Here is a 23,482-nt window from a genome sequence, read left to right as displayed (position 1 = left end):
TGGAAACTGGTCCAAGAATTGGCCGCCATAGCTAAAGTGTGAGCAACCGAATTCACTTGTCTCCTAATAAACTTAACTTCAAAGTTCACACATGATAACATAACAAAAATAATTTCATTAACGATTGAAAGAAACTCTGAGTTGCCTCGCCCCTTGGTACAAATAGCATCAACCAACACATGAGAATCACTTTCAAATTGGACGCGTTCAAAACCGCTTCTCTTAGTTTCATTCATGACTTGCAATAATGCCCATGTTTCACCCTCATCTGTTGATAAAGTCTGCCACCGTGTGAGTCCAGCAGTAAACTCACCAAAATTATTACGAAAACAAGCATCCATCGCGGTCCTTCCTGCGCCGACAAAAAATTATGCATCTACATTGCACTTTAACCATCCTATACGAGGTTTTTTCCACGGATTTGTGCTTACAAGCGGAACATCATGATCATCATATTTCGCATCATATGGACTGCAAACCACTCATTCCAATGATCAAACGCAGCCCGACCAACTTAATTTGGACTTCTAACATTATCGTTCCAAATTTTATCATTCTGGTTGTGCCATATACTCCAAAACAGCATAGCCACTCTACCTATAGTAGCGTAGTCCTCATTCTGACACAAGACAAACACTCTACCTGCCTCACTACCTTGTTGATAAGCTGCGGAACCCAAAACAGCCCCAAAGGTTTAAAAAAAAAAAAACAAAACTCCCCGAAGCATCAATACCAAGAAAACTAGATAGTTGAGGAGGACCAGTGTCTCTAAAAGCACCATAGGAGAGTTTGAAGAAGCTCCTAACTTTGTCAAAATATTTGCTCACGCATTCCCCTTCGAAGAGTGTGGTCTATAACAACATTCCAATCTCTATGTAACAAACAACTACCTTGGGAGGGCTCATTCGCAACCGTTCCAGAGCTTTTCTGAAAGGCTTCTATGGTGCGACGTCACCGTTGAGTGTGTTATATTACAAAATCATGACTATTCTACATGAACTTCAACTATGTTGGAGTATTGGTTACAGAAGTATAATTTACTATTTTGACTTATTATAAGCGGGGTTTTGTTGATAAGAAATGAAGTTTCACATTTTCATACTTTTGAAATGAGATTCAAAACGTCGGCCATTTAAATTGACTATATAAAATTAATATACGTTCAAGTAATTTTTAAAAGTCATTTTTATCTTAGACCAAAAGATCATCTCTTATTGTAAAATTTTGTATAAAATGAAAAGCAAAATCCTGATAGTACATGAGGACAAAAGAGAATATTTTCACGCCGCTTATATCCTTAATTAACATATATAGTGTTAGTGACACTATTAAAGTGAATGAAAATAAGTTTGACAAAAAAAAAAGTGAATGAAAATAAGTTAAATTATACCTACCCATTTCCTATTTTAGTCATTTTCTACCATGCTTCTCTCAAACTTTGGCAACTTGGCATCTTCTGTTTCAGACATGACAAACAAATCTTTTTTATTTTATTTTTATTTTTTAAACTTTTCATATGTTAACTTGATAATTTAGAAGTAAACTTTCCGGTTCTTATATATTTTATAAAAAATTTATTCGAATTTTCCTAAATAGTAGCAAAACTTTGAAATAAACACTAATTAGATCTTAATTAAAACTACAAATGGTAGCCAAATAAAAATATATAAAGATGAAGAGAATGAGGATTTCATTAATATTTACATCTCCATACCAAACACATACCTATTTATTAACAATGACATAATAATCCAAAATCTTTTTACATTAATTGATCAAAATAAAAGCTAGGACTAGAACATAAATTTGGTATCTACTCAATCACACCTAAAGTAAAAAATAGAAAAAGAAGAAAAAAAAAGTTCAAAAAAATGAGGGAGAAAAAAAAGAGAAAGTACCCAACAACAATTGGAATATTTACACTCTTTTTTTTTTCTACATCAAAATTGCATATCTCATGCTATCATTTACCATAAGATGATTCATTTCAGAAATTTGTGAAAATTCACCACCACCACCATTTACCCAAACACCATCAGCACCATTAACTTGAGGATGAGAAACACATGAAAGTATTGTTATAGGAGCTTGAAGAATACTACACACAATATTCCCCCAACCATGTTGTCTTCTAATTCTTCTTCCCCTTTCATGACCAAATATTTGTACCTCAACAACATTGTTTCCTTGTTGGAACATGTTTTCATCAGCCACCTTTGAACTCTTTCTTGTATTGTTAAGGTTTCTTAAAATATGCCACATAGCTAGATATTTTTTTATGAATTTTTAGAGTAAGATTTTGAACTCTTAAGAGAAAAATTAAGAGTTTTTGAAGTTGGAACTTGGAAGTACCAATTGTTTATCTAAGGCTTTTAAATAATGGTATTTTGGTAGCTACTAGCTAGTGCTTGTATTTATCACATAAAGTTTGTTAGTGCATTTTATTTTTGTTATTTAATAAAAGAAAAATGATATGAGACTGCAACATTTTCTCTACCCATTAATCAAAAGTGGGGTCCATTAAGCCCAACTTGATGGAAAAGGTGCCTAATTGCATAAAACTCTCTTTTATTTTTACCTTTACAAATTTATTAGAGTCTCTTTGTTATAGGTTTTATTGTGAAATAATTTCATTCTTTAAAAAGATAATTATAAATGAAAGTTTTGAGTAGTTTGTTATAGATTTTTAAGAAAATGAATAATTTTTTTTAAAAATTCTTTAAATATGAAATCGTTTTGAATTTCTTTTAAAAAATAACTATTAATTTTTTAAAATGTGGTTTGTTCTCGTTAAGTAGTCTAATGACTAGAAATTCACTTTTTGCGGTGAATAAATAGAAATCCTAAGTTTAAATTCAACTCCTACGTATAAAATGTGATATCCGTTATAACAAATATTATTGGTTAACAAACAATGAAACAACTTTTAGATTTTTTAGAAAAATCTATAAAAACTAATGCCTAAGTTATTAAATATCAAAGTTATTTTCTATTTATAATATATATAACAATAGAAGCTCTTATATACTTTAGCTCGAGTCCTTTTCTTTCTTCTTCTTTTGTACATGAGTTTGATAACTTAGTTTTGTCAAAAGTGAAGGGGGGAAACTTTTAAGTTATTATGGCTTTGTTTCTTTACAGTTCATTTGGCTACAACTTGAAGGGTCCTTTTGTACGTCCCCTAAAACTTTGGACAAAAGAGTTTGGGTACTGATCTTATCAGAGTTGGGTGGGGTGGTCAATCATTGGTTGGATTATAAACTTCATAAACTTACGACCATCATATAGCTCGATGTTGTCCAATCAAAATCAGACAACCTATACATTTTTTTGATAATGAGACTTGGAGCTCTACTTCGAGAAAACTTGGAAAATAGTTTTAAATTTGGTTTATTGTGTTCAAAGTTCTAGTCATTTGATAAAAAAATCGAACAATGTCAACATATCAACGCGTAAAATCTCTAATAATAGAAAAGTTATATTATAAATAAGAAGTGTCTCTAATTCACGTTCACTGGTACACTCTTTTCTTGACATAAATTTATCTGATTAACGAATATTATTTTATTTTTTATATGGTGGGAGTTATTTTAAAGTTATAAAATTAACCTGAATTTTAACTATTAGTAAGTAAAATATTTATGTAAGTGAATGGTATGAGTTAAGATGCTAAGATAGTGTTAAGAAACACGTTCAAGGTTTGATCTATATATACTTCCCCCGTTTCAAAATATAAATAAAAACGAGTCAATAAAAGTTAATATCTAATTTAAATTTTATACAAAATACATCAATTTTTAATAATTTTTACTTATATTATGGGACATATACTAACTAACAAATACTCTCACTTCCTAACATTAATCATTGAAATAGAGAGTAATGTTCTCAACCCTACTCCATTTTATATTTTATATAGATAAACATTGGCCACTAATTAATTATGAACATTGGCCACTTAATTATGAGAAGATGAATTCATTAATGAATATTTCAATTTTTGGGTACCCACAATATTAGAGTCAGTATATACATGTCCCAAAATGTGATGCATACCCTTGTGGTGATGTGTCATTGAGTAATGCTCCTCCACTAAATAAAGCCTTATCAACTAGTGCAAAACCAACATGTAGATAACAATGCACGTTTGATTTATTAATATGCATAATGTGTACTTTAAACCAAATAATTAGTATGCAATTCCTTCTATTATAAGTCAACTAGTTTCGACCCATGGATAAAGCTTAACCCACAATTGTAACAATTTTGATGTTATATAAGATGTGTGATTCAATGGAGGCCACAAAACATAGTTTGTTTGTTTTGTTGGTAAATGAAGGTATCTCGCGTTCGCGCAACTGAGTGATTAATCTATCGAGAAAATTAGAATCTATTTAGGAGTTGTAAAAAAAAATCTCTAAATATTTTTTTTTTCATACACATCGATTATAAGATCGAACTTTGAATCAAATGATTAAGAGATCGAAATATTTTGTGTAACATCATATCATATTAATACAAAAGATAAGTTTCATGTTCATTCATGATAGCACTAGAAGTCTCATAAGTCTAAATCATCATTACTAATGGATGAAGTCAAACCATAATCTTTCAAGTCATTCATTTTCCTTGTCTCTCATAATATTATTCCCATAAACAAGCTGTAGGCATAATTTGATTTTTAAAATAAAATGTGGACATGCATGATCCACGACCACGTTTAGAATATCAATTGAAAGTTTTAAATGAAATGAAATTGTTAGTGGATTTATTCAAGTTATAGTGGTCCTAATGCACTTGACAAATTGTAATATTATTTGAAATTCACCTCTTTTTATTGGGAGGAAAATGGAGAAGAGGGGAACAGGAGATGCTATTTAGAATTGAAGTTGTTTGGTGTTGAACTAATTATTATTATTTTTTTATATAATTAAACTGAATATATTCTCTTAAGGTGTGAGAAGTAGTGAACTTTTTACCGGAGACAATTCAGTTTAAATCTCTATCACCAAATTTATTTTAATAATTTGAATGGTACACTATAAAAATAAAATGAATTATTAAATTTCGCTGAAGATAAATTGTATGGAAGAAATTTTCATCAACTTAAAGATGGACATAACTTCATAGGGAAAGAAGCTATACCATCTTTTTAGTTTTCACTTCTTTGTGTGGTAAAAACAAAAATTGAAGTATAGTATATTTTTTAATTTTAAAGCGAGTGTTATGATAAACTAATGCTTAAAATTATTAGAAAGAACTTAACAATTGTTGATAATATTTTTTTTTTGACGAAATTGTTGATAATATTTTTAAAAATAAAAAAGTATGACATTTTCTTTATCTTTACGGTAAAAATAATAATATGATTGACGTTAATATAATTTGAGTTACATTTTTATTCCTATCAAGATAATAAAATATTGAGAAGGGGTGTGGATAAAAGAAGTTACACAATTCCCGGACTCTCTGTACTCTCCTGATTTGGGCTTTATTGGGCCTTAGTTCATTCAATGTTTATTTTTGAGAATTTTTTTGGCGCCCAGTGTTTCTCGCGCGCCCTGCTATTTCCTTTTTAGTCTTCCGTTATTTAAGTAGTCGGCGTTATAAAAATGAGAAATTTAACATCCCCACAGTTCTTTACTTAGGTATCAAACGTGTAAAATCTTGAAGTTTTCAGATTTTACATATTGTTCTCTACTTAAGTAGAGAATTGCATTAGCTACTTGACTAACTAACGTCTCTTATTGATAGATCAAGTAGATAACTGCATTAGCTACTTGATGTCTAAATAGGCATATATGTGATGTTGATTTAGAAAACTCCACCTAATAGTTATTATAAAATATGCTCCATGTTTGGCGTGAGACTGATCAAACTGGCTATTATTTAGTTAAATATGCTCCCAGTAATATGGATTATATGTGGATTGAAGAGGCACTGCATGTTGTTTTGGCCTTTAATTTATTATCAGACTTTTTTTTTTGACAAATTATTATCAAACTTGTTTTTTTTTTAATCAAACAAACTTACTACATTTCATTAATTATCAAAAGTTCAATACATGAAGAAATAATCTCAAATCTATGGAGATTAGTTCATTTTATTATCAAACTTTTTAAACATAAATACAATAAAATAACTTTACATAAAAAATCTAATAAAAAAACATTAGACTCAAGTGATTAATAAACTTCTCATATAATGAATCTTTCAGAAAAACTCGAACTCGATTCCTGGTACGGTTTCAAACAATTATTTGCTTATCTCGTGGCCAACTATTGATTACCAACCTCATTTATCCAGGACAAGGGTTAATAAAAAATCTAATAAAATCATAATTTTTTTTTAAAAGGAAATATAATTGGTATTTTATCATTGACCATAAAAAATGCTTTTTTTTTGTTGGTAAAACCATTAAAAAACACTTTGCATTATAAACTAATAAATCTTAATTAAACTATCAGAAATACAAAAATTATTAAATCAAACATTGTGATTGGGGTTCGAGTTTGAACTTCAATCCATCCACTTTGAGTGCGTGAGTTTCTGATGACTTCTCATCTTAAAATAATGACAATATATGAGTAAACCGTCAAATACCACCCTGAAATTTTAAAATTCGTCAAATATCCTCGAAATTTGGAAATAGGCACATACCCCTAAAATAATAAAAAGTTAATCAAATTACTTCATGATACTACCAGTCAGAGTCCACGTTAGGAAGTAATTTGACGAATTTTGAAATTTCGAGAGACATTTAACGAATTTTGAAATTTCAGGATATTTGGTCGACAATATATCCAACAAAAAATTGAATAGATAAATGTTATTGTATTGACATGTTTTCTTACTGATATTTGAGGAGAAAACAGCATCCCGTAGCAGAAGTGCGTCGTCGCGTCGGAGACGAGTGGGAACAACAAGAACGAGCACCACGAACTTGTAATAATCTTCTTCTCATACCCTATTTATTTCTATTTACTCTTTTAATAATGTTCTTTGCTGTTTAGTACCTTGCATGAAGTTCATTCTCTTTGATTCAATTAATTATTAACTCAAAATCATATGTTTGTATTCTAATTTTTCATAAACACACAATTAATATTAATATTTTCCATGCTATTACTAAAATCCAGATTATTTTAGAGATTAAATTGACTAATTTGACTGAAGATTATTATTCATTTCAAAGACTATTTTGAAATATTAGTAGTTTTAGGGACTAAATTGATGCCACCAAGGTTTTAAATAGTGGCCGCGGTCAAATGCGGCCGATGAGGCCTCAATTGCTGTCTTGTTGCGGCCCATATGCAGTTGCGCACCTTTATTTAAAACCTTGGGTGGCACCCTACAAATTTAGGGGTAGAAATTGGGAATTGAATACCTAAAAATGTTATGACACGGTACCATCAAGCTCATGTTCATGAAATGTTTGTTGAAAGTCCAAAGTAAAGTAGGTACCCTTTGTTTGTTTCAGATTTGATTCGTCTTGACACTCACTTGAGTTTTGCTGGCATAGATGGGTTTTGTTATGACTATGGGTTTGTCAATAATGGTGCGAAATGAGGCAACAGATTTTAATGGTTTGCCACAATATCGGTCCTACAATTCATTGGCTCGTCACTCAATCAGAAAGTTCTCTTGGGTTGTGAGGACAGAGTCGAATGTTCGGAGGAAAGTAAAAAAGAAGCCGGATCCACCTTGTGTGGTATGTGAGGGGGGTGGAAGAGTGGATTGCAATTGTTGTCGAGGAAGAGGAAGGACAAACATGTTACATTTGGAAATGCTTCCAAAGGGCGAATGGCCTAACTGGTGTAAAGCTTGTGGCGGAAGTGGTCTTACGTACTGCTCCCGCTGCCTTGGAACCGGAGAATATAGGGACATCATAGGGTTCGATTTCATGAAGAAGGGCAATAATAAATAGCAATAACACAAGTCTTAGTTTTTTTCTTTCTTGGGTGATGATATTAGGTTTGAGGTCATAGAGATGAATGTCATGGTACAGCAGCTTGACTTGTAATTGCTGAATAATTGATCTCAGTCACATTATGGAAAAACTTCCTTTAACTGATTGTTCTAACTTCTATTTGATTTTAACATGCCGTTTGATATGTTGTAACTTGAGTACCTAATATAGTATTAAAATGATATCGTTTTAAAATATCTATCAGATTATGACTCTGAATGGACTGAAATAATAGTTTCTTGAAAGAGAAAGGGCCAAATGAAAGATAAAGGGAAAAGAAGGACTATTATTTTTAGAGATGTGCATTTGATATAGTTTCATGCAACTTGCATATATTAATTAGACTATGTTAAATGCTTCTAATCCTTCAAGAACTAATCAATTTTCAAATGATCTATTGGTAACAATTTAGGTTGTTTACAATTTTGAATTCATAAATTTGGTTTATAGGCACTTGTAGTAATCTGACATTCTTTGTCAACTTTGGAGGAACATCATATCATTCACAATGCAAACAAATGAAGAGCACGACAAACCCGTCTTTGAAAACTCATTTTTACAGTGGAGTCAGTGGCAGCTGTTGGATTCTATACTTCCTACCGGTGGATTTGCACACTCTTTTGGTCTTGAAGCTGCAGTTCAGTCCCGCATAGTGTCTGATACCAATGAACTCCAAACATTTCTTATTCATGTTTTGGAGAATACAGGGAGCTTATTCCTTCCTTTTGTGTACTCGGCTTGCAAGTCACCGAATATGGAAACATGGCATAACCTTGACAGGATATTGGATGCTACCCTAACTAACGAAGTGGGTCGAAAGGCATCAATCTCGCAAGGATCTGCGTTAATGAGGGTAGCTTCAACTGTGTTTTCTGAGAATCCCTCTCTCAAAACAATGCGAGATACTTCTCTTAAGTTAGGGACTGTATCTTTTCATCACGCTCCTATCTTTGGACTAACATGCGGAGCGTTGGGATTCGATAGTATGAGTTCTCAAAGAGCTTACATGTTCATCACAATGAGAGATGTTATATCTGCTGCTACAAGGTTGAACTTGATAGGACCCCTTGGTGCAGCATTGTTGCAGCATCAAGTTGCTCCTATTGCTGAAGTTATATTAGGAAAATGGATGAATCGCGATGTTGAGGATGCATGTCAAACTATGCCTCTTCTAGATACTGTGCAAGGTTGTCATGGTTACTTATTTTCAAGACTTTTTTCATCTTAGAAGGCCACAGATAACATTTTTCACTTTGAATCACTGTTTTTTGGAATTTTGAATGGTGCTAACTCTTCATTTTGCATTGTATTTTTTTGAGATTTTATTATTTGATGTTTCACATGAAATGGTTCTGAACATTCAATTTGTTGATTTATTTTTTTTTTTATTTTTTTTTGCAAAAAGGATAAGAAAGTCAAGTACAAAATAAAAGAATTGACAAGAATTGTGTGTAATCCAAAGGAAAAATGCTATTGGAACATGTGTATTACCCAAAAGAATTGACAAGAATTGTGAAGCTCATGTAATCCAAAAGAAAAAGGCTATTGGAACACATATATTGACACCAAATACATGCACCTTATAGCAAAAAAAATACATGCACCTGAACAGTGAGTACCTTTATTTTTGTCAAAATCATTTTATTTTATTTACTTTTTTTCAAAAAAGTTTAATAGGGTAGAATTTTTGTAATTCAAAAAATGTGTTGTGTTAACCAATTTTATTACTTCATTAACTATTATTTTTATTCTCAAAATGCTCAAAGAAACAACTTCTTATTAATTTTCAAATAAAGAGACTTTTTATTTTTTATTTTCTTATACAAAACTATTATTATGCATTAAAGCATATTATGTTTAATAAAATAATTTATTTTTCTTATGGATTGCCGGTTGAGGGTTTTAGCCTCGTTATTTGATTCATAAGTTCATAAGTTTTTCCTTATTTTGGATTACTAGTAGCAGTACATCATCTTCTAAACTAAATTTTTGTCTTTTTATTCAATAAAATTATAGAGATTTTTCTCAAGTTTGGTGGATTCTAAATTATTTACTCCTTCTAAAAATCTAATGGATTCTAGTTTTATCTGACAGGTTTGTCGCTTAAAAAGCTGTGTTTTTGTTATAGAATTAGTGCTTGATCCTTTCCGCTTCCGACTGCGTTAGTTGGTATCAGAGTCAGTTTCTCCTGTTCTTTTCCTAACGTGATCAATCATGAGAGATCAACCGGTGACGAAAATCGCTGCTTTAACTGCGGTCATCAAAGCTTTGTCAGATCATATGTCGGCGTTGACAACTAAGGTTGACGTCAACCAAAACAATCCGAACAGGAGAGGAGGACCAATTTCAGTTATTATGGTTCGTAATAACAACCATACTATTGATACTCACAGAAAATCAGGACATGCTCGTGAATCTGATTTGGAATACTATGAGCGTAAATATTACAAAAAGTTGAAGGATGATTACTATGAGTTTAAAATCTCCGATTCGATATATCGTTACATGTTTTGTTACAACAAAGATTACTCCTTTATCGACATTTTTTAATCATCTTATGTGAGTTATACCTGCTATTCTGGAAGCATGTCTCAAAAGGTCAGTCAAGGAAGAATCTTTGTGGTTACAAAATGGAAAATGATATATCGAGTCAGAGATTTTAAACTCGTAGTAATCATCCTTCAACTTTTTGTAATATCTACGCTCATAGTATTCCAAATCAGATTCACGAGTATGTTCTGATTTTCTGTGCATATCAATAGTATGGTTGTTATTACGAACCTTAATAACCGGAATTGGTCCTCATCTCCCGTTTGGATTGTTTCTATTGTGGTTGTTGTCAACCTTAGTTCTCAACGCTGCCATATGATCTAACATAGCTTTTATGGCCGCAGTTAAAGCCGCAATTTTTGTCACCGGTTGATCTCTTATGGCTGATCACGTTAGGAAAAATCTCCCATGGCTGATCACGTTAGGGAAAGAACATGAGAAACCTGCTCTGATACCAACTGACACAAACAGAAGCAGGAAGGATCAACGAGTGCTAATCCTATAACACAAACACAAGTTTGCAAGCGATAAATCTGACAAATAAAACTCTGGAATCCACCAGGAGGAGTAAATAATTTGGAATCCACCAAACTCGAGAAAAACTCTATAATTTTATTGAATGAAAATGTTGTCTTCAAGTTTACAATAGTTTAACTTATATAGTAGGAAAAAAAAAAACAAATCTAGCTAAAATATAGTAAAAGAAAATAACACATCTAAATAAAATAAAAATATAACAAATCTCTAAATACATCCATACATGCTCACTTGTACTTACATACTTAACTTGCATACATGTACTTACATTCTTTACTACCAATTATCTCAGACGCAAGTAATCTGAGATATTATATGAATTTCAGCAAATTTTCACCTTTTTCCTTTCTATGCTTTACAAGTTTTTTTTTTTTTCGTTTTAATTTTGTGAACCTTTGATATCTCATAAGTCTTTCCCCCTTCAATACTTTAATTCCTATATTTATTTTTGATAGAATAAAATATTATGTCATTAAGAATAATTATATTTGTATTTATTTGTAATTATTTTTAATTATGATTGTTATTATTCATAGGTTTGACTAACCTATTATTATTGTTTATATAAACTGTTGATCAGATGAATAACATAACACATTATATTCTTTGTGTTATTCATCTGATCAACCGTTTATATAAACAATAATAATAGGTTAGTCAAACCTATGAATAATGACAATCATAATTAAAAATAATTACAAATAAATATAAATATAATTATTCTTAATGACATAATATTATATTCTATCAATTCTTTCTCCCTTAAATATCTTGCTTTTGACAACTTGTGTTATAATACACAGAAAATTAGTTGGTGGTGGCTTGCTTGGCTTATGCGATTTAACTGATCAAATTTTGCAAAACATCTTTGACCAATTACAACAACAACCACTAAAAGATTAAAACGGGAAGAAAAAGGAGAAATAAATATCATATTAGATTACGCATTCTATTGGCTGAGGCTCTACAAAAAATCTTATCCAACCTTCCAATCAAAGAAACTGTTGTCACAAATATTATATCCAAATATTTGTTGCAACAGCTTCTTTTGTTGTAAGATTGGATAAAATGTTTTGCAAAATCTCATCTGATAGATCGCATAATATGATATTACTTTCACATTTTTCCTCCCCTCATGATACTTTTGATGCTTGTTGTTGTTATTGTTTGATGATTTTTTTTTTCTTCTGAATATCATTACTTAGATTGCATAATCCAATCAAGCCTTTGGTAGCTAATTTTCTATATATTATAATACAAGTTGTCATAAGCAACATATTAAACGGGGAAAGACATTAACCACACTAGTGAATTGCCAAAATAAATAGAGTAAACAGATGAATTAAAATATTGAATGAGAAAAGACTTGTGAGATATTCAAGGTTCAGAAAATTAAAGGAAAAAAAAAAAACTTGTAAAGCATAGAAAGGAAATCAGTGAAAACTTGTTCAAAATGAATCGATTAACTTTTCATAACTTTGTTCACCAATACTTCATCTGATCTCATATATAAGCAATTTTTCATTTTTTAGATTCATCGAATTAATAATGTATTTGATCTAAAAAGTGACCAGATACATCAATAATTCAATGAATCTAAAAAGTGAAAAATTATTTATATGAGATAAAAAAGAGTACATATTTATTCTCCTACAACTACATGAATCACATCCTAGTATACTACTGAGTAAAAATAAAATAAAAGAAGAGAGTGTATTGAAAACATTTGTATTGTATATTAGCAATGCCTCTACATCTATTTGTTCTATTAAAATGGTGTAATAAGTGGTTACATATACCAAAATTTTATTGTGTGAAAAAAAAGGATTGCAACATATTGTGTAAAGAATTATACTCCTTATAAATTCTCCTTTTTAAAATAATTAGAAAAATAGATAAAAACATATAAAAAATGTCAAATAGATAAAAATATATAAAAAAATTCAACCACTCACCAAACTATGCCATCAAGGTATGTTAAAGATAATTCAAATTAAAAAAAGGCAATATTTATCGAAATAAAATCAATCAATTCAAAACAAACTATAATAGATCAAGAAGATTATAATACATAAATTCACAATTATTGAACTTTAAAATAAAATCATGTTTTTTCATCAAAAATAAAATAAAATCATGTTTTGTTTCATGCGTACCATTTCCCATATTTATTAAGATAAATCATAATTGTGGGAGATTCATTTTAAACATTTAAGACACGAACAATAAATCAAATAATAAAAGTTAAGTCATCGGAGTGCAAGACAACATCAATGATTACCATTCGATCAATCTTGAAATCATAGTCCATGAATCAGGTTTTTGTCGCCTCTTTGTAGATCTGATAGAGAAGAAACAACAAAAAAATCAAACAACAGAAAAGAAGCTAACAACAACAAATAGATAATCGATCTTAGTATAAAATGAATGCCATTAGATTGGACATATATAAAGAATTGATCTGATTAAAATGAAATAAAAAACGATGCATATCCCTTACATATCAAAATCAATTCAATCGTAGTGAGCATATAAACAAATGTGACAGAGAGATGACGAGTGCGAGCGCCGCAACATGTATTGTGAAAATAAACATAAGCACAAATTTATAATGAGTTCAGAGTAGAAAGGTTTTGGTTTTAGGTTAAGTTTTTCATTGGGCCGGTCTACATATTGAGACCCGAGGCAAATTATAACCTGAGGCTTTTTTAAAGTTTATAGTTATATTTGAGTGAAATTACTATATTTTTATTATATTTTAGGGTTTTTTTAAGATCCAAAAGTTGCTATAATTTGTAGTTGGGTGCACACGCGTGAAATGTATCTATGTGTATTTTTTTTAAGACTATGAATCTGACTTAAAGACTAACTAATCTGAAAGACACCAATCTCAATATCCACTATCGAGGACCCATTTGAAGTCAACATATTTGAACCGAGAATAATCCCAATGTCGCTAGCTTATTTTGATTTCTCCGTTTGATATTCCTATCCCATGGCACCGTGTCAATTTAATTTAGAGAGTGCAACATATTTTTTATGAGTCATATCATGATACTCCATCTGTCCCAAAATATAAGAGAAAATTGGTCAAACAAAGTTGATGTATTTAGTCCAAATTTTTAACCAAATACATCAGTTTTTTTACCATTATCCCCTTATATTTTGGGATGGATGGAGTATGTTGCAAGTTGCTTGTAGTAATGATTATTTTGCTATTAAGGCATATTGAGCATCTCCAATGGTGATATCACTTTGAGTAACATACATTGCTAATAAGTGTTCCTACAATGCCATGTAATATTTATGCAATTCATACATATTTTGCTCTAATGATGATATTATTTGGGTATCATACATTATTAACAAGTGATCCCTTTTATATTTAGTTTTTTTAACTAAAATTAATGATATGGTACCTTAAATAATCAGTTTTGATATTCTCTATGTCACGTTATGATACTCCAATGATAAAAAAAATCAAGGTACGAATCATTAACCTATGATACTCTCTATGATATTCTTATTCGAGATGCTCTTAGTTGAGAGTTTATTTGGAGAATTTTGTCCAAGATAAAATTACTTGACTGTTTGGTGAATGTCATTATGCATGTACTAACTAGTGTTGAGACTAATGCCAAATGAAATGGGGGGGCTTAAGATAAAATTACTTTGACTGTTTGGAGTTCTCCCCGTACACAAATGAAACTGTCTCATGCTTCAAATAGGGGGCTTAATAACGGTTTATTTTTGTTTAAGTCCATTCTACTTGTATTTCTCGTTTGATATATTAACGTATTATTTTTTTTTTAATACTATTAACGTATTATTTTTGTCTAATGAAATTTTGTTTTTTCGTTGTAATGAATGTCAATAAAACTACTGTTATTGTAATTGTTGCGCAAAGTTTTAATGTTATTAAATTATTATTATTATTATTATTTTGGTAAAATATAATTTTTTTGGAAAGTAAAAAAGAAGCCGGATTCACCTTGTGTGGTATGTGAGGGGGGTGGAAGAGTGGATTGCAATTGTTGTCAGGGAAGAGGAAGGACAAACATGTTACATTTGGAAGTGGCCTAACTGGTGTAAAGCTTGTGGCGGAAGTGGTCTTACGTACTGCTCCTGCTGCCTTGGAACCCGGATCCACCTTGCATTGTATTTTTTTTTGACATTTTATTATTTGATGTTTCACATGAAATGGTTCTGAACATTCAATTTGTTGATTTTATTTTATTTTTTATTTTTTTTTTGGCAAAAGGGGATAATAAGAAAGTCAAGTACAAAATAAAAGAATTGACAAGAATTGTGAAGCTCATGTAATCCAAAAGAAAAAGGCTACCAACTGACGCAGTCGAAAGCGAAGAGATCAACAAACGCTAATCCTATAACAAGAACACAAGTTTGCAAGCGACAAACCTGTCAGATAAAAACTATTGGAGTTTGCCTTGGAAAATTGATGTTGAATTAGACTTGGAATAGGGCATCACGCCGGGGGCGTGATATACCTCACACGACGCGCAATTGATGAATGGTTTGGGGTTGGCTTTGCTTCTGATCACGCGCGGCGTGACCACATGTCAGATATATACCCTGTTTTTGTGTTGCAGCCATAAGAAAGAAAGAGAGGAGAGGATGAGAGAGAAAAGTGAGGTTTTGCAAAGGGGTTTCTCATCACATAGATCTAGAATTCAAGGGGGTTTCTCTTGGGTATTCTCTAGGATTGGGTGATCTTTGTAATACCGGAAAACACTTATTGATTGAATCTCTTGGTCATGGGAAGCGATTCGGGAAAATGGTAGATTTAGGAAAACTCTAAATCTTGCAACTCTTTTGTATGGAATCTCATTGTAATCAAGTTATTGGTTGATAGTGTATCGGAAAGTCTCTCTCCCCAGAGTAGGTTGTTATAACTGAACTGGGTAAACAATTATTCGTGTCTCTTTATCGCTTTAATGTTTTAACTTCTGTGTTTAAAGTGCTCATCCATTTTGATTTGGTTGCTTCAATTCATTTGTCCCACACACTATAGATAGTTAGTTCTACTATTGGTTATTGGTGTGGTTTTCGGTTCGAATTCACAACAAAAACTCTGGAATCCACCAGAAGGAGTAAATAATTTGGAGTCAACCAAACTAAAAATCTCTATAATTTTATTAAATGAAAATGTTGCCTTCAATTCTACAATAGTTTAGCTTAAATAGTAGGAAAAAATAAAAATAACAAATCTAGCTAAAATAGTAAAAGAAAATAATACATCTGGCTAAAATAAAAATATAACAAATCTAGTTTTTTTTTTTTGATAAGCAAATAATTGAATTATAAGGAGTATAAGGTGTACTCAACCCTTACAATTCGGAGAACCTTCATTATATACTATGGAGGCAGGCTAATGGATCAATACACCAATCAGAGAACTTATAACAAGAATTGTTCCCTATACGACCTATAAACCAAAACCACGTAATAAAAATAATCTGATCCACTATGACTGACACATTAGCAACAACTCCTCTAAACATTGTGTTGTTTCGAGCACGCCATAAACTCCACGTGGTAGCTAACCAAATTAGATGGCGGCCTTTAGCATTTTTATTAGTCTTCACCAAAGCCCCAAAACTGTTGAAGTGGCTCCAAACCTCCTCAAAATTTATATAAGTCACTTTCATCCACTTAAAAATATTCTTCCAAACACGTAGTGAGAAAGATATAAAAATCTAGTTAAAAGATATAAAAAGAAAATAACACATCTAGCTAAAATAAAAATATAATAAATCTAGACAAAATATATTAAAATAAAATCTGCACTATTTCCGTTTATGCGTCACTTCGTCTTCAATCCGGCGTGGCCTGCCTTCCTACATCAACTTGGCCGACGAGAAACTAAACTCGAGTCTTAGGTTTTTTGTGTTTATGTTAAAAACTGAGTGAGCGTTTCTCCTCCGTTGTGAGTTCCAAAATGAAGGTAACAACATAAACTTCGTCTTTGGGAGAGAAAAAAAATCTTTCATGCTAAAACCTCTATATACATACGTACATTCTTATATCTACTCATTCGTATATACTTACATACTTAACTTGCATACATGTACTTACATTTTTTACTACCAATTTTCTCAGACGCAAGTAATTTGAGATATTGTATCCACATTTATGATCTTAATCAACCCTAGATACAATATGGAGATAATTGATTCCTATGTTAATTTTTTTTCTTTCTTACTTTAATTTTGTGAACCTTGATATGTCACAAGTCTTTCCCCCTTCAATATATATTTTAATTCCTATGTTTCCTATATTTATCCTTAGAATTTACCGGTGGTTAATGTATCTCCCTTAAGTATGCTGCTTTTGACAACTTATGTTATAATACATAGAAAATTAGTTGGTGTGGTGGCTTTATTGGATTGTGCGATTTAACCGATTAGATTTTGTAAAACATCTTTTGACCAATTACAACAACAACCACCAAAAAGATCAAAAAGGGGAAGGAAAAGGAGAAATAAATATCATATTAGATTATGCAATCTATTGGCCGAGACTCTACAAAAAATCTTATCCAACCTTCCAATCAAAGAAATTGTGGCCACAAATATTATATCTAAATATTTGTTATAACAGTTTCTTTTGTTGTAAGATTGGATAAAATGTTTTGTAAAATCTCATCCGATAGATCGCATAATATAATATTACTTTCGCCTTTTTCCTCCCCTCGTGATACTTTTGATGCTTGTTGTTGTTATTGTTTGATGATTTTTTTTTCTTCTAAATATCATTAGTTAGATCGGATAATCTGATCAAGCCTTTGGTAGTTAATTTTCTATATATTATATACAAGTTGTCATAAGCAACGTGTTAAACAGGGAAATACATTAACCACACTAATGAAATGCCAAAATAAAAAGAATAAACATATGAATTAAAACATTGAAGGAGAAAAAAGACTTATGAGATATTCAAGGTTCCGAAAATTAAAGCAAAAAAAAAAAAAAAAAAAACTTGTAAAGTATAGAAAGTAAATAGGTGAAGCTTGTTGGAAATAATCAATTATCTTCATAACTTTGCCTAGCAATACTTCTTCTGGTCTCATATATAAGCAATTTTTCATTTTTTAGATTCATCGAATTAATAATGTATCTGATCTAAAAAGTGATCAAATACATTAATAATTCAATGAATCTAAAAAGTGAAAAATTACTTATATATGAGATCAAAAGGACTAAGGAGTACATATTTATTCTCCTTACCACTACATGAATCACATCCTAGTATTCTACTGAGTAAAAAAATAAAATAAGAGTGTGTATTGAAAACATTTGTATTGTATATTAGCAATGCCTCTACATCTATTTGTTCTATAAAACTGGTGTAATAAGTGGTTACATATACCAAAATGTTAGAAAAAAAAGGATAGCAGCATATTGTGTAAAGAATTATACTCCTTATAAATTCTCTCCTTTCTAAAAAATTAGAAAAATAGATAAAAACATTACTATAAAAAATGTCAAATAGATAAAAAAATATATAAAACATTAACAACCACTCACTAAACTATGCCATCAAGGTATGTTAAAGATAATTCAAATAAAAAAAAGGTGGTATTCATCGAAATAAAATCAATCAATTCAAAACAAACTATTATAGATCAAGAAGATTATTATATATAAATCATAATTATTGAAATTTAAGTTAAAATCATGTTTTGTTTCGTGCATACCATTTTCCCATATTTATTCAGATAAATCATAATCGTGGGAGATTCATTTTAAACATTTAAGAAACGAACAATAAATCAAATAATAAAAGTTAAGTCGTCGGAGTGCAAAACAACATCAATGATTACCATTCGATCAATCTTGAAATCATAAGAATCAAGTTCTTGTCGCCTCGTTGTAGATCTGATAGAGAAGAAACAAAAAAAAAAAATCAAACAATAGAAAAGAAGCTAACAACAACAAATATATAATCGATCTTAGTATAAAATGAATGCCCTTGGATTGGACATATATAAAGAATTGATCCGAATAAAATGAAATCACAAACGGTGCATACCCCTTACATATCAAAATCAATTCAATCGAAGTGAGCATATAAACAAATGTGACAGAGAGAGAACGAGTGCGAGCGCCGCAACATGTATTGTGAAAATGAACCTAATTATTAAGCACAAATATATAATGAGTTCAGAGCAGAAGGTTTTGGTTTTAGGTTAAGTTTTTCAGTTGGGCCGGTGTACACATATCGAGACCCGAGGCAAATTATAACATGAGGCCTTTTTAAAGTTTATATTTATATTTGGATGTTTTCTCTTTAGGCCTTCCATGGTTTTTTTCCCCCTCTGGATTTTACTTTTTTGCCCTTCAATAAAAACTTCGATTGCTATGAACTGATTTTCTTTTGCCTTGAAAAAAAATTCGGTTTCTGTTAACCGAATTTTCCCTGAATTTGAACTAGAAAAAACTTCGGTTTCTGCGAACCGAAGTTTTTAACAAGGGAAAAATTAGAATATTTGGGGGTATAAAAGATACATGGGAGACCTAGAGTGAAAACATCTTATATTTGAGTGAAATTACTATATTTTTATTATATCTTTGGGCTTTTTTAAGATCCAAAATTTGCAATAATTTGTAATTGGATGTACACGCGTGAAATGTATATATCTATGTGTATTTTTATTATGACTACAAATCTGGCTTAAAAACTAACTAATCTGAAAGACACGAATCTCAATATCCACTATCGAGGAGCCCATTTAAAGTCAACATATTTGAACCGAGAAACAATCCCATGGCAACACGTCAATTTAATTTGGAGAGTGCAACGGTTGTTTTATGAGCCATATATGTTGCAAGTTGCTTGAAGCTGTTGATCAATGTGTAATTCAAATCCTATCCATCTTATGTTTGTTCTGGCCTAGGTAGTTAGAGTTAGTTGGTTACAACTATGGATTGGTTAAACTAGTTTGTTACAAGTTAGTTAAGCAATCTAGTTAGTTATGAACCATAGTTAGTTTAGATTTGATTTTTTGCAAATCCTATAAATGCTAAGAGTCTTAGCATATTGTATATACTTCTCATTTTTCATCAATAAAGCTTTTTACTTTTTCCTAAACTTCCTTTAGATTCCATTGAACTTGTTCAAGTTCAAACTTCATCTTCTTCATCAAGATTACTTGCAGAGCAAGTAATCTCTGCAACATTGTTCATTTTCTGTTTCTGCACCATCAAATTGGTATCACGAGCCTTTTGGTTCATTGTGTAGCATCACAAGATTCAGGTTCTTGGGTGATAATTGTCAGGTTCTAGTTATGGCAAGTGGCAATGGTGGATTACCCAACAATCTTCCAATTCTTGACGGCAAGAATTGGGATAGGTGGCAGAAACAGATGAAATCCTTGTTTGGATTTCAAGATACACTAGAAGCAGTTGTAAATGGTGTTCAAGCATTGCCTGCAAATGCTAATCAAGAAGCCAGGAATGCACACAAAGATATGAAGAAGAAGGATTGCAAGGCACTGTATGCAATTCAAGCAGCTGTGGACACAGCAAATTTTGACAGAATCTCTCATGTTGACACAGCCAAAGAAGCATGGGATATTCTGGTCAAGTATTATGATGGTGGGGAGAAAGTGAAGGCTGTGAAGTTACAATCATTGAGAAGGCAGTATGAGTTACTGCAGATGGAGAAGAGTGATTCCATTGGATCTTATGCTGCAAAGGTTCAATCTTTAGTTCACACAATGAAACATTGTGGTGAACAAATCACAGACAAGATGATTGTAGAGAAGGTAATGAGGACTTTAACTCCAAATTTTGATCATGTGATTGTTGCCATTCAAGAGATTGGTAATCTGGCAGAGTTGAAGTTAGAAGATCTAGTTGGCTCTTTGGAGGCTCATGAATTGATGATCAATGAAAGGAAGGGTGTACAAGATTCTGTGCAAGCTCTTCAAGCACAATCATCAAAGAAGCATGGTGCTAACAAAGGTAAGAATCAAGATAAGTCCAAGAATTTTTCACAAAAGCATGGAAAATTTGATGCTAAATCTGAATCCTTCAAGAAAGGAGGAGGAACATCAAATACACAGAAAAAGGACAAAAGTCATATTCAATGCTATAATTGTGAAAAATGGGGGCATTATGCATCTGATTGTAGATCAAAGAAGGTGCAAGATAATGATGATGAAGCTAACTTTGTACAAGACAAAGAAGATAAAGGAGCTGTAACCTTTATGGCAGCTATATCTGATGAACTGTGTGAAACCAGTGGAGCATATGCTGCTAGGGTTAACTGTGTCAGTGGAGCATGGTTCTTGGATACAGGTTGTTCAAATCATATGACAGGTCATAGAGATTGGCTTATCAGGTTTGATCAATCCAAGAAAAGCACAGTAAGACTAGCTGATAATAGTTCTATTCAGGCCATGGGAACAGGTGACATGGTAATCAAAAGAAGTAATGGAGATTCTGCAGTGATTGAAGAAGTCTTGTATGTGCCAGGTATGGGATGTAACTTGCTTAGTGTTGGTCAACTAATTGAAAAAGGTTTTTCAGTTATCATCAAGGATGAATATTTTGAGTTGTTTGATTCTGCAAATGTGTTAGTGTTGAGAACACCTCTAGCTAAGAACAGGACATTCAAAACTATGATTAACACTACAGCAGTTGAATGCATGAAAGTTGTGACTGATGAGATGCAAAGTTGGATTTGGCACCTAAGGTTTGGTCACTTAAACTTTAGGTATCTCACTCAGCTAGTTAGCAAAGGGATGGTTACAGGCTTGCCAAGAATTGAAACACCAGACAAGTTATGTGATGGCTGCTTGATTGGCAAGCAATCTAGAAATACATTCAACAAATCACTACCAATGAGATCTTCAAGTGTGCTGGGAGTTGTCCATTCAGATGTATGTGGACCTTTTGATGTAAACTCTCTTGGTGGAAACAGGTATTTTCTGACCTTTGTAGATGAATATAGCAGAAAAATTTGGTTGTATTTGCTAAAAACAAAGGATGAAGCATTTGAGATTTTCAAAAACTTCAAAGTACTTGTTGAAAAACAAAGTGACAAAAGCATAAAAATTCTTAGGACTGATGGTGGAGGAGAGTACAATTCTAAGAATTTTGAGTCCTTTTGCACTAGTCATGGGATAGAACATGAAATCACTGCACCATACACTCCTCAGCATAATGGACTGGCAGAAAGGAGGAATAGAACTATACTAGACATGGCAAGGTGTATGGTCAAACACAAAGGATTGCCTAAGTCATTTTGGGGAGAGGCAGTGAATACTGCAGTATATGTGTTGAACAGGTGTCCAACAAAGAAATTGAAAGATAAAGTGCCTGAGGAGATATGGACTGGTAAGAAGCCTAGTGTGAGTCACTTTAAAGTGTTTGGTGCTCTATGTCATAAGCATGTACCTGAGGCAAAGAGAAACAAGTTGGATGATAGGAGTGAACCTATGATCCTAGTGGGTTATCATGTGACTGGTGCTTATAAATTGTACAATCCAACTTCAAAGAAGATGATATATAGCAGAGATGTTATAGTGGATGAAGCTAAGAGCTGGGATTGGATAGCTGGTAGTAGTACTAGCAGGCCACAGTTAAGCCAAATTTCTGATGATGAAACTGATGCAGTGGAGTCAAGTGATGAAATTGAAGATACTGAAGCACCAGTAGTGGCTAATCAAGACAACAATGTCATCATAGATAATGAAATTGTTGAAGCTACAGACAACATCAATGGCACCAGGAAATCAAATAGAACAAAGAAAGTACCTCCAAGAATACAAGACTGTATAACTGCAAATGACAATGAAGTAGATGAGGATGGTGATCTAGTACACTTTGCACTACTAGCAGGAGCAGAACCTATAAACTACCTTGAAGCTATGAGTAACTTGAAATGGAAGCAAGCCATGGAAGAAGAGTTGTGTGCCATTGAGAAGAATCAGACATGGCAATTGGTTAAACTTCCAACAGGTAAGAAAGCTATAGCAGTCAAGTGGGTGTTTAAATTGAAGCTCAATCCTGATGGTTCAGTAGCAAAACATAAAGCAAGGCTAGTTGCTAGAGGTTTTTTGCAAAGAGAAGGTTTAGATTACTCAGAGGTTTTTTCACCTGTGGCAAGGATTGAGACTGTAAGGTTGGTTGTAGCTATAGCAAATGCAAACAGCTGGCCTATGTATCACTTGGATGTGAAATCTGCTTTTCTAAATGGTCCATTAGAAGAAGTGGTTTTTGTGACTCAACCACCTGGTTTTATGATTACAGGTAAAGAAAACATGGTATATAGGCTGAAGAAAGCTCTGTATGGATTGAAGCAAGCTCCCAGAGCTTGGAACAAGAGAATCGATGGGTTTCTTGTGAAGCAAGGTTTTAGTAAGTGCAAGTCAGAATATGGTGTTTATGTGCAAAAATC

At 31.9% G+C, this 23,482-nt stretch overlaps 3 protein-coding genes and 1 long non-coding RNA gene across 4 annotated transcripts; 3 read left to right on the top strand and 1 right to left on the bottom strand.

Moving 5' to 3' along the window:
• Positions 1 to 72: 72 nt before the first annotated feature.
• LOC123920884 lies at positions 73 to 16,764 on the top strand. The gene is made up of 3 exons (XR_006813821.1): positions 73 to 83; positions 1,315 to 1,319; positions 16,644 to 16,764. It is a non-coding gene; the product is annotated as an uncharacterized LOC123920884 (long non-coding RNA).
• Positions 1,668 to 2,410, bottom strand: LOC123920883. Its single transcript, XM_045973213.1, has one exon. It carries the CDS (start codon positions 2,260 to 2,262, stop codon positions 1,936 to 1,938), a length of 327 nt encoding a protein of 108 aa, XP_045829169.1. The 5' UTR covers positions 2,263 to 2,410; the 3' UTR covers positions 1,668 to 1,935.
• Positions 6,845 to 9,328, top strand: LOC123920881 (urease accessory protein F). Its single transcript, XM_045973211.1, has 2 exons — positions 6,845 to 6,945; positions 8,420 to 9,328. The coding sequence occupies exon 2, from the start codon at positions 8,478 to 8,480 to the stop codon at positions 9,195 to 9,197; it is 720 nt and encodes a 239-aa protein (XP_045829167.1). The 5' UTR covers positions 6,845 to 6,945; positions 8,420 to 8,477; the 3' UTR covers positions 9,198 to 9,328.
• On the top strand, positions 6,865 to 8,070 carry LOC123920882. Its single transcript, XM_045973212.1, has 2 exons — positions 6,865 to 6,945; positions 7,523 to 8,070. Exon 2 carries the CDS (start codon positions 7,523 to 7,525, stop codon positions 7,925 to 7,927), a length of 405 nt encoding a protein of 134 aa, XP_045829168.1. The 5' UTR covers positions 6,865 to 6,945; the 3' UTR covers positions 7,928 to 8,070.
• Positions 16,765 to 23,482: the final 6,718 nt, after the last annotated feature.

This window comes from Trifolium pratense, linkage group LG4 (assembly GCF_020283565.1).
Source record: "Trifolium pratense cultivar HEN17-A07 linkage group LG4, ARS_RC_1.1, whole genome shotgun sequence".
Taxonomy (NCBI): domain Eukaryota; kingdom Viridiplantae; phylum Streptophyta; class Magnoliopsida; order Fabales; family Fabaceae; genus Trifolium; species Trifolium pratense.
The sequence above is the reverse complement of the archived record's forward strand: the minus strand, read 5'-3'. Positions and strand labels throughout refer to the sequence as shown.

Coding starts and splice junctions, on each gene's coding strand:
- LOC123920883 (XM_045973213.1), bottom strand. CDS start 2,262: ATGTGGCATATTTTAAGAAACCTTAACAATACAAGAAAGAGTTCAAAG.
- LOC123920882 (XM_045973212.1), top strand. CDS start 7,523: ATGGGTTTTGTTATGACTATGGGTTTGTCAATAATGGTGCGAAATGAG.
- LOC123920881 (XM_045973211.1), top strand. CDS start 8,478: ATGCAAACAAATGAAGAGCACGACAAACCCGTCTTTGAAAACTCATTT.